This window comes from Primulina eburnea, chromosome 1 (assembly GCF_022965805.1).
Source record: "Primulina eburnea isolate SZY01 chromosome 1, ASM2296580v1, whole genome shotgun sequence".
Taxonomy (NCBI): Eukaryota; Viridiplantae; Streptophyta; class Magnoliopsida; order Lamiales; family Gesneriaceae; genus Primulina; species Primulina eburnea.
Genome location: NC_133101.1, coordinates 64,098,350 through 64,111,319, shown reverse-complemented (window position 1 = coordinate 64,111,319; position 12,970 = coordinate 64,098,350). Strand labels below are relative to the sequence as shown.

General features: G+C 35.0%; 3 protein-coding genes across 8 annotated transcripts; 1 reads left to right on the top strand and 2 right to left on the bottom strand.

Annotated features, from left to right (window-relative positions):
* Positions 1–659: 659 nt before the first annotated feature.
* On the top strand, positions 660–2,844 carry LOC140841169 (uncharacterized). The gene is made up of 4 exons (XM_073208409.1): positions 660–1,326; positions 1,412–1,564; positions 1,659–2,216; positions 2,317–2,844. The coding sequence occupies exons 1-4, from the start codon at positions 1,140–1,142 to the stop codon at positions 2,649–2,651; spliced, it is 1,233 nt and encodes a 410-aa protein (XP_073064510.1). The 5' UTR covers positions 660–1,139; the 3' UTR covers positions 2,652–2,844.
* A 1,421-nt stretch (positions 2,845–4,265) lies between these two features.
* LOC140841132 (lipid phosphate phosphatase 2-like) lies at positions 4,266–8,528 on the bottom strand. 5 transcript variants are annotated; one of them, XM_073208374.1, is made up of 9 exons: positions 8,324–8,528; positions 7,547–7,660; positions 6,673–6,895; positions 6,468–6,555; positions 6,258–6,367; positions 6,062–6,155; positions 5,012–5,200; positions 4,847–4,906; positions 4,266–4,665 (listed from the first exon to the last, which is right to left on the bottom strand). In XM_073208374.1, the coding sequence occupies exons 3-9, from the start codon at positions 6,886–6,888 to the stop codon at positions 4,469–4,471; spliced, it is 954 nt and encodes a 317-aa protein (XP_073064475.1). In that variant the 5' UTR covers positions 6,889–6,895; positions 7,547–7,660; positions 8,324–8,528; the 3' UTR covers positions 4,266–4,468. The 5 variants fall into 5 exon arrangements, with proteins under 5 accessions (XP_073064475.1, XP_073064465.1, XP_073064441.1 ...); XM_073208364.1 differs by having other exon boundaries at positions 7,537–7,660; positions 8,324–8,527; XM_073208340.1 differs by lacking the exon at positions 7,547–7,660 and having other exon boundaries at positions 8,314–8,527.
* A 616-nt stretch (positions 8,529–9,144) lies between these two features.
* LOC140841117 (lipid phosphate phosphatase 2-like) lies at positions 9,145–12,424 on the bottom strand. Of its 2 annotated transcripts, XM_073208331.1 has the most exons (9): positions 12,210–12,424; positions 11,816–11,986; positions 11,069–11,293; positions 10,854–10,941; positions 10,616–10,725; positions 10,317–10,407; positions 9,715–9,903; positions 9,550–9,609; positions 9,145–9,469 (listed from the first exon to the last, which is right to left on the bottom strand). In XM_073208331.1, the coding sequence occupies exons 2-9, from the start codon at positions 11,822–11,824 to the stop codon at positions 9,270–9,272; spliced, it is 972 nt and encodes a 323-aa protein (XP_073064432.1). In that variant the 5' UTR covers positions 11,825–11,986; positions 12,210–12,424; the 3' UTR covers positions 9,145–9,269. The 2 variants fall into 2 exon arrangements, with proteins under 2 accessions (XP_073064432.1, XP_073064424.1); XM_073208323.1 differs by lacking the exon at positions 12,210–12,424 and having other exon boundaries at positions 11,816–12,196.
* Positions 12,425–12,970: the final 546 nt, after the last annotated feature.

Genomic DNA, 12,970 nt, shown 5'->3' with positions numbered 1-12,970 from the left:
TAAGATCATCACATGATTTTGTGTAACAACGTACATATTTGTGAAAGTGGACCACTTGCCATAAAGTATATGGCGGAATACATCTATATTATATAAAACAAACGGTCCGATATCAATTAGTTTTTTTTTTTAAAAAAAAATATTATAACATTTAGATAAGTAATGTTTTCTCATATAATTTACACATAACTAACAATATTTAATTTAATTTTAAAAAAAAATCACATATTATTTCTACAAATTATATATTTAATATAATTGCATAATCGTTATCTGAATAATAATTAAATAGTATGACACAATTTTATGAATCATTTTCATCTATTAATGATCACATGATTCATATAACTCATAATAATTATTTTACACATGTATCGTATGGGTGGTTCGAAAGTTTGGAAATCACTACTTTTAAGAATTTTTTAAAATTTCAACCAGGAAAGAATCTAATTATTGATAAGTTTGACTCGATTAAAATTATATATATTATCTAAAAAGTGCTAAAAATTAAATGTTTTCCTCGACTTGTGTTAAATCTTTATCCGTCCCACAGATAAAGGTTCGTGATACCATCTTAAAAGAGACCTACTCAAGATCATGGATACTTAGCCCAAGACCATCATAGACTGGACCAAGACAAACATCAGCCCATATTGTCCTTGAATGGGCTGATATTTTAATAAATAGGCCTTCCTTCCCCCTCCCAACCCACTAAAATAACGGGCCGTCACCTTTCATTTGTCATTTCTATTTATTTGGACTTTACATTCATGCTGGAAACCATTTTTGTTAGCAGAAATCGAATTAACTCGTTAAATCATTCATAAATGAGAAGAAATCATGTTTTTGTTAGCAATAATCGAATTATACTTATGATGACGATACAAAGTTAAAATTATCCTTCTCGACAGAAAATATGTTGATTTCGTAGGAGATATGTCATAGATTTTTCTTTAAATAACCGACTACAAAGAAGAAATAAATCTTCAATCTCGCTGCAAAACGGGAAATGCTTTAACATGTCACGACTCCACAATAATCTTTTAAAGAATGTACCAACTTTCTGTCGATCTTCATCAGATCAACGGGAATTTTTTTTCATATAAAATGATATGTGTTAAGATTTCTCTTTTTCCAGTATGATATTGCTTTTATTTTTCTTTGTATGCGTGTTAAATATTTTTGGAATGGATCATGCCGAGATGAATAAGAACAACTCTACTGTTATCCCAGCAGCATTTCAAGGCCTACGGGTGCTACTGGTTGATAACAATACAGAAACCTTGTTAAACACAGCATTAATCCTAGAAGGCTATTCTTACAAAGGTACAATATTCTTGTTAGTTTATATTACATCAGATTCCTAGATAATACAACGGGCTTAGTAATCTTTTTCTTGATTATCTTCCAGTTACAACTACTGAACTTGCATCTGTGGCACTATCCATCGTCCAGGAACGTAAAGATCGGTTTGATCTTATCATGGCTGATTTCGACATGTCTGAAATGGACGGTATCAAGTTTATTGAGAGCGTACAGTTAATTAAAGACTTTCCGATGCTATGTAAGATGTAGACTACCTCAAAAAATACTGTGTTTTTTCTTGGACTTTCTTTCCGCAAAAATTTAGGTTTCTGATAAAAGTTTACTTTTTTTAGTGATGTGTTCTGAACTAAAGAAGGATGTGGTGAAAGAAGCCATGGCTAAGGGGGCATGCTACTTTATTAGAAAACCGATTTCCTCAGGGAAACTCAGGAATGTATGGCAGCATGTTTACAAAAGGAGAAGGATTGAAGTGGAAAATACCAAAGATGATCAAGAAAGTGTAACTGAAAGTAAGAAAATGATCGAGCATAAAGGAGTTGATACTGTGAAGGGATATGCCGTAGGTGAACAGGAAAACGAACAACTGGGGTTCAACGATCAAATTAAGAATAACCTTGACAAACTAGTCAATGCAAAACAAGGAACTAAATTGTCAGAAATCTGCATAAAGAAGTCTCTGTCAGCAGAAAATGATGAATCAGAACTCAAAAGAAAAAGAACAAGAATGGCCAGCGATGACTTTGAACAAGAGAATTTTATGAAGCCTTCTGGAGGTATAGGGAAGAAAGCGAAAGGCGAAGAGAGAACCGGTGAAAATATTGCAAGCTTGAGCTCGACCACAAATCTTCCGCTCGAGTTCAATGAATATATCAGTTCAATAGGAGAGAGAGGTACATATTTTGGATCTTCCTAGTTTAATTATCATGTTGCAAGTAAAACGCATTTTCTTCCTTGACACACCTTAAATTTATTTACTTCTGTGCGATTCAGAAATGTGGCCTGAAGCTGAAGGGATACAAGGAGTGATGGTGGTGCCTAATTCTGAGGAATTATCCAACAAATTTAAAGGGAAGCTTAATTCTAGCTACCTGGCACAGGAGTTACCTGTTCCTGCTATATCAGATGATGCAGAAAGTTATTTCACCAAAATTAAGGATTCAGGCCACTTCCTGACGACTTTTAAGAGTTCGCTTCAAGAAGCAAATACCAGAAAGGAAGAAAACCAATTCCAAACAAAAGAAAATACAACGGTAGAACTCGGTGAAATAAAGAAAGCAACCAATGTCCAACCTACTGCAAGTGATATGGGAGGAGGTTCTGAATAGATAAGCTCTCTGATTGGGAACTATACGCATCAAGAACAGTCAGGCTTGACTTTTGAATTCACTTGACAGTCTGTATCATTCATTTTAGTCGATCCCAACTAATAAGAGACTTGGGATTGTATGATCTTGTAATAAATTACTACAAAATGGGTTTCAAGTAGAATTGTTTTCTTGAAATGCCAATTGTGAATGTTGGAACGAACAGATATCTATGCAATTGATAGATTTTGATATGAAATCAACCTACATCTTAACATAATAATATCATATCATCACATCGTAGCATCGTTTTAATTGACGATAATACTTCTCATATTTTAAAAACTTCTATTCTCTTGAGGAATGAAGGCTTGTCATCAATCTAAAACCATAATTGGGTTTATCAATAGTCAATACATTCCCTGCCAAAGGGTGATCCAAACCTTAAATCCGACTTTATAATCAAATAACACCAAGACACGTGAACTAATTTGAGATCGAAGTTTATGGGACCACATGCCTGTCGCGTCTGCCTTTCATTTTATTAGGGATGCCAATGGGTCAAGGTTTTAGCCAGACCCGCAATGGATCCAGTGTATGGAGTGGGTTTAGGCATACTAAATGGGTCATGGGGTGGGTCTCGGATCCAATTTTTCAGACCTGTCTGGATATGGGACGGGTCATGGATCCTATATACCTGCCCCATACCCGCCCCATATATATGTGCATATAAATATTCTAGGGTTTTAGTTTTATTAATTTTCATTTTTTTAGTAGCTCACCTCAACTATAACGATCTTAGCTATTCTTATGTCAACTGTTGCATTTGAATCTGCTTTTAGCAATAGTGGAAGAATAGTTGGTCATCATCTTAGTAGACTTAAATATTGTCTGATCACTGATTTTATATTGATCTGTTTAAATAATGTTATGACTTTTTTTGGGGATGTCAAGATTTTTTTGGAGAGCTAGTAACTCTTTTTTTTATGTAATTTTTTATGTCGTGAAAATACTTTGTTTGTTATTATTAAGTGTGGTCGAAGACATGAATTAATTTTCCACAATGTTGTATTTAGAGACTTGTCTATTTTATAATTCAGTCATGTGAGAAGAAAGATTATTTTTTTATTTTAAAAAAATTCGGGTCTCACGGGGCTATTTCGTATTCGAGGTGGAGTGGGTCCGAATAATATTTAATCGGGGTGGGACGGGTAATGGGTCAAAGTTTTTTTCATGGAGAAGGACTTGAATTTAGCCAAACCCGCCCCATACCCGCCCCATACCCGTCCCATTGACATCTCTACATTTTATCGCTTAGACCATAAATTATTCTTAGGTTTTAAGATCCTAAATTATAAATAATTTAATTTATATAAATGAAATAAAACACTGTTTTATTTCTGTTCTTTTTTTTTATAAAAATTTCGAACTGCAACAAAAACCATCGGGAACCAAAGTAAAACCATATATCTAAGTGATTAAATTCCGGTTCCATCCCCTATTGGAACATGAAACATCGGTTATTTAACCGAAATCATTGGCACTAACCTAATAAAAAAATTTCAAATGTACTTCAGAAACATCGGTCAATTAAATGGCTGTGCTTAAAATGTATCGAAGAGATGTAAAGATTAGTTGATCACTAACGAGTTTCAAACTCAAGCATAGAAGTACAACTGTCACGATCTAGTGATTCTACCAAGTACAATGCAAGCAAATGTTTCCAGCACACTACCTACCTAGAGAAGCAAAAGCAATGCTACAACAATTTATGTAAAACAGCATGAACAACTGTTTCTAAACCTGGCTCGCTCTGCAATAACGGTTGAATTTAAAATTCAATGTCTTCTTTGAGTCTCCATGTCTTCTAATATCGAGTTCGAGCCAGAAGCATTGGCTTCCGAATTGTGAGAATGGATGTACACACTCTCAAGTTCTGATGGAGCAACAGAGAGATGATTAACGTTGTTCGATGATGATCGGTTTTCAGTCTGTGACTCGGCCAGCATGTTGAAATACGCATGAGGTGCCCAGCCTGCTTATCCCAGACATTAGATTAAAAATATCTTTTTGAAATAGGTTATAATCATATACTCGTAGGAACAGTTTTTTAAATGTGACAATTATCATGCAGTAATAATTTGTTTCAAGAACTATATCACTGATTCAAGGATTGTGCTGCCGCTGTGGCTGAAAAGCTCAAAGAAGGCAAATACCGTCTACATCATAAGGTGGTGGAAAGAACTGCAAGTAACAGAATGAGGCAACTGTCAACCCTGCGCATAGAGAAATTCCGAGCATAGTATGAACTTATACAGAAATAAATTTTATAACAAAGAAATTAAAATTTGGAGGCAGTTGCAATTTTGTATTTTAAGTACCTAGCAAGCTTCCAGCAAACACATCTTGCCAATGGTGCCAATAATCATCAACTCGTGAAACTGCAACTAATGCTGCTAAGAGTAAAGGCACAAAGATGATGCAGAGCTTTGCAACATGGCCTCTACGATCAAACACTTTGACTTTACCCGACAGGTACCAGGCCAGGAAGCCAAGACCAGCAAACGACCCTAAGAATATGACAATCATAGATGCCATTAAGCTCAATTACATCGTTTGAGAAACTGAAACTATTGTATATAGATTTTTATTCAGGTCTTTCACTAGTTAGAACAGGGACGATAAATCAACACAAAAACATGAATGAATAAGACTGACTGAACTTGAATGTCAACAAAGGTCCAGCAGCCAGAATCAAGATGTCTTTCAAACCAATTCCCTTATGTTATACTAAACTCAGAAATGAAGTAAAGTTTTATACTAATTTGGGTTAGCCGCAGATTTTTCACCCGCATTGAGTTGTTGGTCAATGTAAAATATCAGTGCAATGTCCCGTTTACCTTGAATAAAAGGCCTTAACAAACAGGTGTGTTTACCTACTTTCCTCCATATCCTAGGCCCGGAGGCACGATCAGACACAAAGATTCACCAAATTCAGTACCATTTTGCTTGCCAAAATGCCCAGGATGCCAGAATGCATAATAAATTATCAGATATCCTCCCACAGATGTCAAAATCACATTCTCCTTTTACAAAATGACGAAAGAGAAGGTTGAAAGACATGTTAGATGAATAGACTGGGAATATATTCAAGTTCTATTTGAGTTAAATACATGATAGTTCTCAAAACAAGTGTTCAACATATAACAACAAAAATAACAAGAATCTGTAATGCTTCCAGATTCGCAAGAAAAACACCAAAGCTGAAGCAGTAAAACTGTAGCAATAAGGAGAAAACTTCAAAGTTGATTTGTTAACACATAGATGTAGGCGAGATATTGCAATGCCGCATGATCTTATAAACAAGAATTCGGAGTATAAAAAATTATTAAATTAGTTTCACGTCATTGAAAAAGGAAGAGTATAGTCACATGAGGTGTGCCCGCTTGGAAAACTTTTGTGTCCTTCTTTAATGACGCTTTTCAATCCAGTACACTGAACGTTCCCTGTGATATTATGAAAAATCTATCCACCAAATACAAAGGTGCCATTACTTAACCCTGCTAGTTCAAACATCCACATGAAAAAGGTTTGGCCCTAATATTGAACATAGAGCACTGGACTTACCCCTACACCATCTGGAAAGCAGCGCCAAAAGAAGTCTGGTCGAGGTCGACCAACACCATCTTTAATTGCATCAGTAAGAACACCAGTTATAAGTACAGAAAACAGCAGGCCTGACATTGTATCCAGAGAAGACATGATTTCGTTTCCATAATAATCATCTATGCATGTGACAAACAAAACAACGTGATTATAGAAAAGAAAGGATCATACCCAATGTAGCCTGGTGCAAATCATAGACGTCTCGCCGGATAAAGTAAAAGGCGATGATGACAGTGAGAGGCAATACAACAGCAATTAGCTTTATCACATAAAAAGAGTAAGTGTTAATCAATTCTCGAGAGGATACCAATGATATCGCCTCTTATCACCATATCAAGATCCAAATATACAAAAACAATGATTTGATATAGCATACCGGAACAGCCCAGAAGGGCACAGTATTATCTTTCAATGGGTATTTCAGGTCTGTCATCATATCCTCTCCGACAAATCGATAAAATGGATTGATCACATTAAGGATGATCTCTATCACCACAAGAAGCATCAGAATAAGCCAATCGTGCATGTGAAACCTGACAACTCGGGCTCCATGAGATCTTATAGTATGGGCACCCAATTGAATTTCTGGCATTTTGACCCTTTAAAATACCAAAGTATATGAAATGTCAGTGGTAAACAACCGGACACTGGTAGGAAGTATCTTCAGCATATAGAAAATGAAAGAGCATGAATCAACCAATATAAGTAAAAAAAATTAACACCTGAGAGCGAAATTTTAAAATAACACCATAACAAGAATAATAGCACATAGAAATTTATTCAATACACATAACATTATAACAAGAATATAAGAGTAACAATGCTCTCAAGTTCAATGACTGTAGCACATAGAAATTTTTGCAATACACTCAGAAATAACCCTATCAACAACTCAGATAAAAGCTTTTCCATGATTATGTCCAGCACATTACCATCTTTTGCTCAACAGGCCTTTAGCATGGGTAAAGGTGGATAATTTCTCGTTCCGCTTCGTTAGCATTCAAGGAGACAAGAATTCAACTTTTTACTTGCACATTGAAGTTCATGAAGTGTATTTTATGGTCTCTGAAACTTGAAATGAGTTTATAAACGTCTACTGCAAACTTTCCTGGCAAGTTGAATGAATTATTTTTGTAAAACAAGTACAAATGCGAAGTAGTTGCGAAAAGAGCCTATTATGCAAGCTGGGGGGCATGACAAAATTGTATGACAAACGAACCCAGGGTACTATTGATATGACTGTGAGAGACCTGCTGAATGTGAAGGATGCAATCAACACATCACGTGTCAATCGAGGTTGATTGTAATATTCTTTCCCTCGTTGAAATGTACCATGCCTCCTCTACCAACGAAGGCTAATAATTCTGGCAAAGCAATCATGTATGAGAACTAATCGCTAGCCAAGTCAAAAAACAAATTTTACATTGCATGAAATTTGGATTATGAGACAAAACAAAATATGTTCAAATACGATTTAAGTATCGCGCTCTCACGAGTATAGGCCAACTGGTCACACAAAAATCACAAATAACATTTAAAATTGTACTTCTTGTTTTAGGTACAACATAGTTCCGTATCCAAGGCATAGGAGGGCGGAAAAGTGACAATAAAATAATTTACGTATATCCCATGCGATAGTGGAAGATTATTTTCAATCTTCGGAATCCGATACGTTGCGTATGAAAACAGATATTCAGCGTCAAAATGTCACTAGTTATAATAAGAATAAACTGCCTGCTATACGAATTAACACATAATGAAACGATAGTCGGTAAAACAAACCGTATACAAACAAATCTTCGAACAGCAAAATCTCATCGCAAAAGCAAAAAAAGAATAAAAACGAAAAAAGAGCAATCGCTGTTCTAATCCGGCGAAAAACAAAAATGAACTTCTCAATAACACTTGACAAATATTATATCACAGAAGACAAACAGTTAACACTAAACAAAATAAAAAACAGCAAACATTTAGATTTTATTAAAAAAAAAAGAGGAGTAGGGATCGAGAAGAGAACATGGATTCACCTGAAGAGCGTATCACTGTCAGCACCGCTTGTCGAGAGAAGAGAGAGATAATCCAAATCCTTATACGGATAATTCCGTTGGTAATTTCAAAATGAAAAACAGAGAGAGAGAGAGAGAGAGAGAGAGAGAGAGAGAGAGAGAGGAGATCCAAGCGGAGAGGTTACATATTCACCAAATCTACTGCGCCATTTGCTGTATGTTTTGGCTTTATATTGTGGACCGTTTTCAATTTCCAGGTACGAAGGAAAAAAGAGAACGCATGGGATAACGGGGTGGGGTCGTCTTCTTTTCGTCCAAAAAAGTGCACACCAAAATATAATTACTAATCATACTTAAGTCCATAAAATATATTTGTTTTCATAAAAGATAAGTTTATATAAATGATTATATTTTATGTAATTATTATATAAAATAACATGGGTTAATAATACCAATCACCCTCTTTATCTATCTTCTTTTTCATTACATTGAAGAGTATTTTGAAATTATATATTTAGAATATTGTAAAAATTAATTAAATAAATATAAGAATTTTTATTAACACGCTATGCACGCAGCCAAAAAAAAAGTGGTATTCTCGAATTTCTTTAACCACATAAAGTAATAAAAGCCAACCAGATGACCCAAATAAAATATTTATCTCACAAAATACGACCCGTGAGACTGTCTCACACAAATTTTTGTCAAATATAAACTTGATTTTATTTTATTTTTATAAATAATCACTTAAAATGACCTCCTACTCACTAAATTATTTTTTGTAAACCTATTAATAATTTGTATCCAAAGAGGGTCACACATACAAATTGTAACAGTATCAAGAAGAACAAAATGATTTCGTATACAATAACCAACCCACTCCAATAATGGAATTACAACTTCAAATAAAATTAATTTGCTGAGCTAGATATAAATCAGTCAATTAGGAACACAAAATAATTCTAAGCTATTTATTTCCTGACTCCATCGATTCAATAGTTGAGTCTAAATTGTGATACACTGAGTTCCGATGAATCATCGACTGCTGTCGATTCACACCTTCAAGTGTTACATTCTGTGAGCTAGTTCTGGGTTCAAGCTGCTCAGACGATCTCATGTTTGTGCGAGATTCCTCCACCGCTCGGAGATATGCGTATGGACTCCATCCTGCGGTACAACCGGTGGATTAAATAAGAGGGTTTCTTGAAATTATATCGAAAAAAGAAAGCAGCATATTCCTAATATACCTTGTGTGTGATATGGAGGTGGGAAGAACTGCAGGTAGCAAAATGTAGCCACAACAAGACCTAAAACAAAATGCAGACGTCAGTAAACAAGACAACAAATAAAACATAATCGATCGATTAAGCTTCTTTAATTCAAGAATCGTTATGTTAAAAACGAGAACATACCAAGGAGAGCTCCGGCAAACACATCTTCCCAATGATGCTTGTAGTCGTCCACACGAGAAATTCCAACAAGGCATGCAGCAAGAATAGGTAGGAAAACGATGCATAGTTTCGCAACATGGCCTTTTCGATCAAAGCATTTGATTTTCCCCGACAAGTATAATGATAGAAAACCAAGACCAGCAAACGACCCTGAAAAGCATATGAGATTGATAACAACGCAAATGGCAGTGATAAAAATGAGGAAGTTGGAAGTTGGAAGTCGAAGCAAACCCAGAGAATGACTCATCAGGGAGTCTAATCCGTGACCTTAGATTTATCCAAATTAAATCGCAATGTTACGAACAAACAAACAATCATAAGCGACTGGGAAGGCAATCGCAACAAATGAGCAAAGCCATTGTTGTGGACATTTTGCTTTCAGTGGTTGCCCCAAGATTTGGAATGCATGCATAAGGATGATTGAATGTATTTTGATAGCTGAAACATAATTTTAGAAACATCCAATACAAAATCTCAAGTTTTTATGTAAGAGAGGCAACGCCCCTCCCCCCTTAGGTCCATATAGGCACGGTCAAAACCATAAATCAGTGAGTAGAATTTACATGAAGTATGCCCGCTTGGAAAACTCTTGTGCCCGTCTTTTAAATCACTATCTTTACCATGGCACACGACATCGCCCGATCGATCGTACGTCTGTTGAATAAGAAATATATTATTAACAGGGAAACCTCTCTTATATACAGTATACTCCAAATTGTGTACTTTCGAAGATTAAAGATAGATGCATCAAGAAATTCCAAAAGATTGAAAAAATAACAAGTGGCCACAAATGCGTGAACCTTCTAAACCAGAATCATTTAGTGATAAAATAAGTATTCATTCAGAATCTAAGATGACATACAAAATTCCCGTCGGGAAAGCAACGCCAGAAAAAATCAGGACGTGGCCTGCCAACTGCATTTTTCGTAGCGTCTGTGAGGACCCCAGTTATCAAAACAGCGAACAAGATTCCTGCAGTTCAGTAATTCAAGCTCAGAAAATTATTTCGGCTGAGTTAAAACATTTTTATAACATATATATGCTTTGTATGTTAAAATATCTAGCACCAAATATGGCAGAAAGTTGAAATGGTGTCTTACCTAGTATGGCATGGTGTAGATCATAGACGTCCCTTCGTCGAATATAATATAGAACGAAAATGGCGAAAGGCAGCAAAACTGCATACAGCTATTCACAAGAGAAAGTGATAACATTAGTACATGGTTTCCGACAACTCTTGGAACAAAACCATACTACCAAATCTAACGTGTGAAAAATTAAAAAGTTTTTCGGGTTGTTGTCTAAGTGTACTCACAGGAACCGCCCATACTGGCACTGTGTCGCCTTTCATAGGATACCTAAGATCAGTCATCATGCCCTCTCCAACAAAACGATAGAACGGGTGCATTAGATATAATATGATCTCTATTCCTGCAAGTAGTATCAATGCAAGCCAATCATGCTTGTGATTCTTTAAGAGTTCCCACCCGTGAGACTTAATGGTATGTTGACACTCGAGTCCAATCTCGTCCCGCCGACCCTGTTTTCAGAAAATATGAACTTTTGAACCGAACTTGATATTCTCTGTGCAAAAAATCCATTGAAGAAAACTGACAGGGAAGCAATCCACAATCGAATATAAAGAGTTTGTCTCCACCAGTATTGGGAATAAAAGGTGAAGCATTTTGCTTATCCTATTACTTGTGTCATCAAAATATGCTGATTCATGGGGCTGATTAAAAAATTTAGCAGAGGGGGGCAACTGATTTTTACTAATTGACACCATTTAACTCGAAGATTTGATTTTGTTAAAAAATTTAAAACATAATGGAAAAACTGATTAAATATATTGCCTCAAATCAATCCAAGCTAATTTACACCTAAAACAAACTCAGCACCCCAAACCTTAAAAGAGTCAAATCTGGTCAGAAGTTGTGATCTTAACTAATACCAGTTTAAACAATTTCACAACGAAGATGCATTTCTTGATACAAAACTATTCTTGCATAATACATCAGAGAAAAGGGAGATAAAACTCAAATGAACAAAAATGATTACAAACCTGAAACATGGTCCAAAATCTTGATGTAGGCCAAAAAGAAATCAAGTTTCTCCAACCCACTGATCACAATGGCAAAAAAGAACAAACACTTCAAACCCAGAGAACTGGATTTGATGAAGAATTTTACCCACAAAAGAAAGAGCTCAAGTGACTTCAGCAACTGTTGATTAGCTATATATATATGGTGAATAAGAAATACCCAATGTCATAATATTCCAACCCAAATTACAAGAAAGTAGACTTTAACCTTGTAGTGATCCAAGAAACTAAAGATATTTTATTTTCTGGGATGAAGTAATTCAAGTGAATAATCTATTATAATTGTAGTACTATAAATATAAAGAAAGAAAGAAAGATCAACGATACTTGGATATTTGTTCTTGGTTAGCTAAACCAGAGACCATTGAAATGGACCCAAGTGCCATCACAGCAGTGCATGTATTTGATCAATAATCAAGAGAAGTATTCTCTGACAAGAAATCATTAAATTTTGTAAAAATTAATAAATTCCAAACCAAATAGACACGCACGATCAGTCATTGTGTGCAACGAGTTTAAGAGTGTAGACGTGTGCTGCAACCTTTCAAACACGACTCTTTCAAAATTACCAGTTCTGAAGATAACGCTTTCTTATTTTTGTACACGAAGCTAATTTGCCTACAAAATTATTTAATAATTCTGCGTTGTATTTGAATAGTATAACAGCAGAGGGACGGAGCAGGCAGATTATTATTCAATTCTTTTTCCCTATACGTCTAGAATTTTAGATTATGCTTCCTGTATCTAAATTCTTTGGATAATAACAATGTATATATAATATAATATACCAAATATGTAGTTTCCGGACTAGTAGACGCACAAAGCCGACTGGACGACCTAGAAATTTCAACTATTTTTAGTTTTTATAAAATTATATCTTGCGGGTTTATATAGTTTATTTCTTTACTAAATTGTTTTTTTTTTTAAATTTATATCGATTATATGAATATCAATATATTCATGATGTACCAATATTTTTTAAAGTTATTATATTGTCAACAAAAGCACAAATTATAATAAATTACAATCATCACAAATAATTCAATAATATCATTAAATAAAGAGTGAGTCTCATGTGAGACCGTCTCACGGGTCATAATCCGTGAGACGGGTCAA

Coding starts and splice junctions, on each gene's coding strand:
- LOC140841169 (XM_073208409.1), top strand. CDS start 1,140: ATGATATTGCTTTTATTTTTCTTTGTATGCGTGTTAAATATTTTTGGA. Junction 1,327..1,411: donor AGAAGGCTATTCTTACAAAG/GTACAATATTCT, acceptor ATTATCTTCCAG/TTACAACTACTGAACTTGCA. Junction 1,565..1,658: donor TAAAGACTTTCCGATGCTAT/GTAAGATGTAGA, acceptor TACTTTTTTTAG/TGATGTGTTCTGAACTAAAG.
- LOC140841132 (XM_073208340.1), bottom strand. Junction 6,156..6,257: donor GCTTTCCAGATGGTGTAGGG/GTAAGTCCAGTG, acceptor TTTGGTGGATAG/ATTTTTCATAATATCACAGG. Junction 4,907..5,011: donor GTTTGCTGGAAGCTTGCTAG/GTACTTAAAATA, acceptor CTCTATGCGCAG/GGTTGACAGTTGCCTCATTC.
- LOC140841117 (XM_073208331.1), bottom strand. Junction 10,726..10,853: donor TCTACACCATGCCATACTAG/GTAAGACACCAT, acceptor ACTGAACTGCAG/GAATCTTGTTCGCTGTTTTG. Junction 9,470..9,549: donor ACCTCCATATCACACACAAG/GTATATTAGGAA, acceptor GTTGTACCGCAG/GATGGAGTCCATACGCATAT.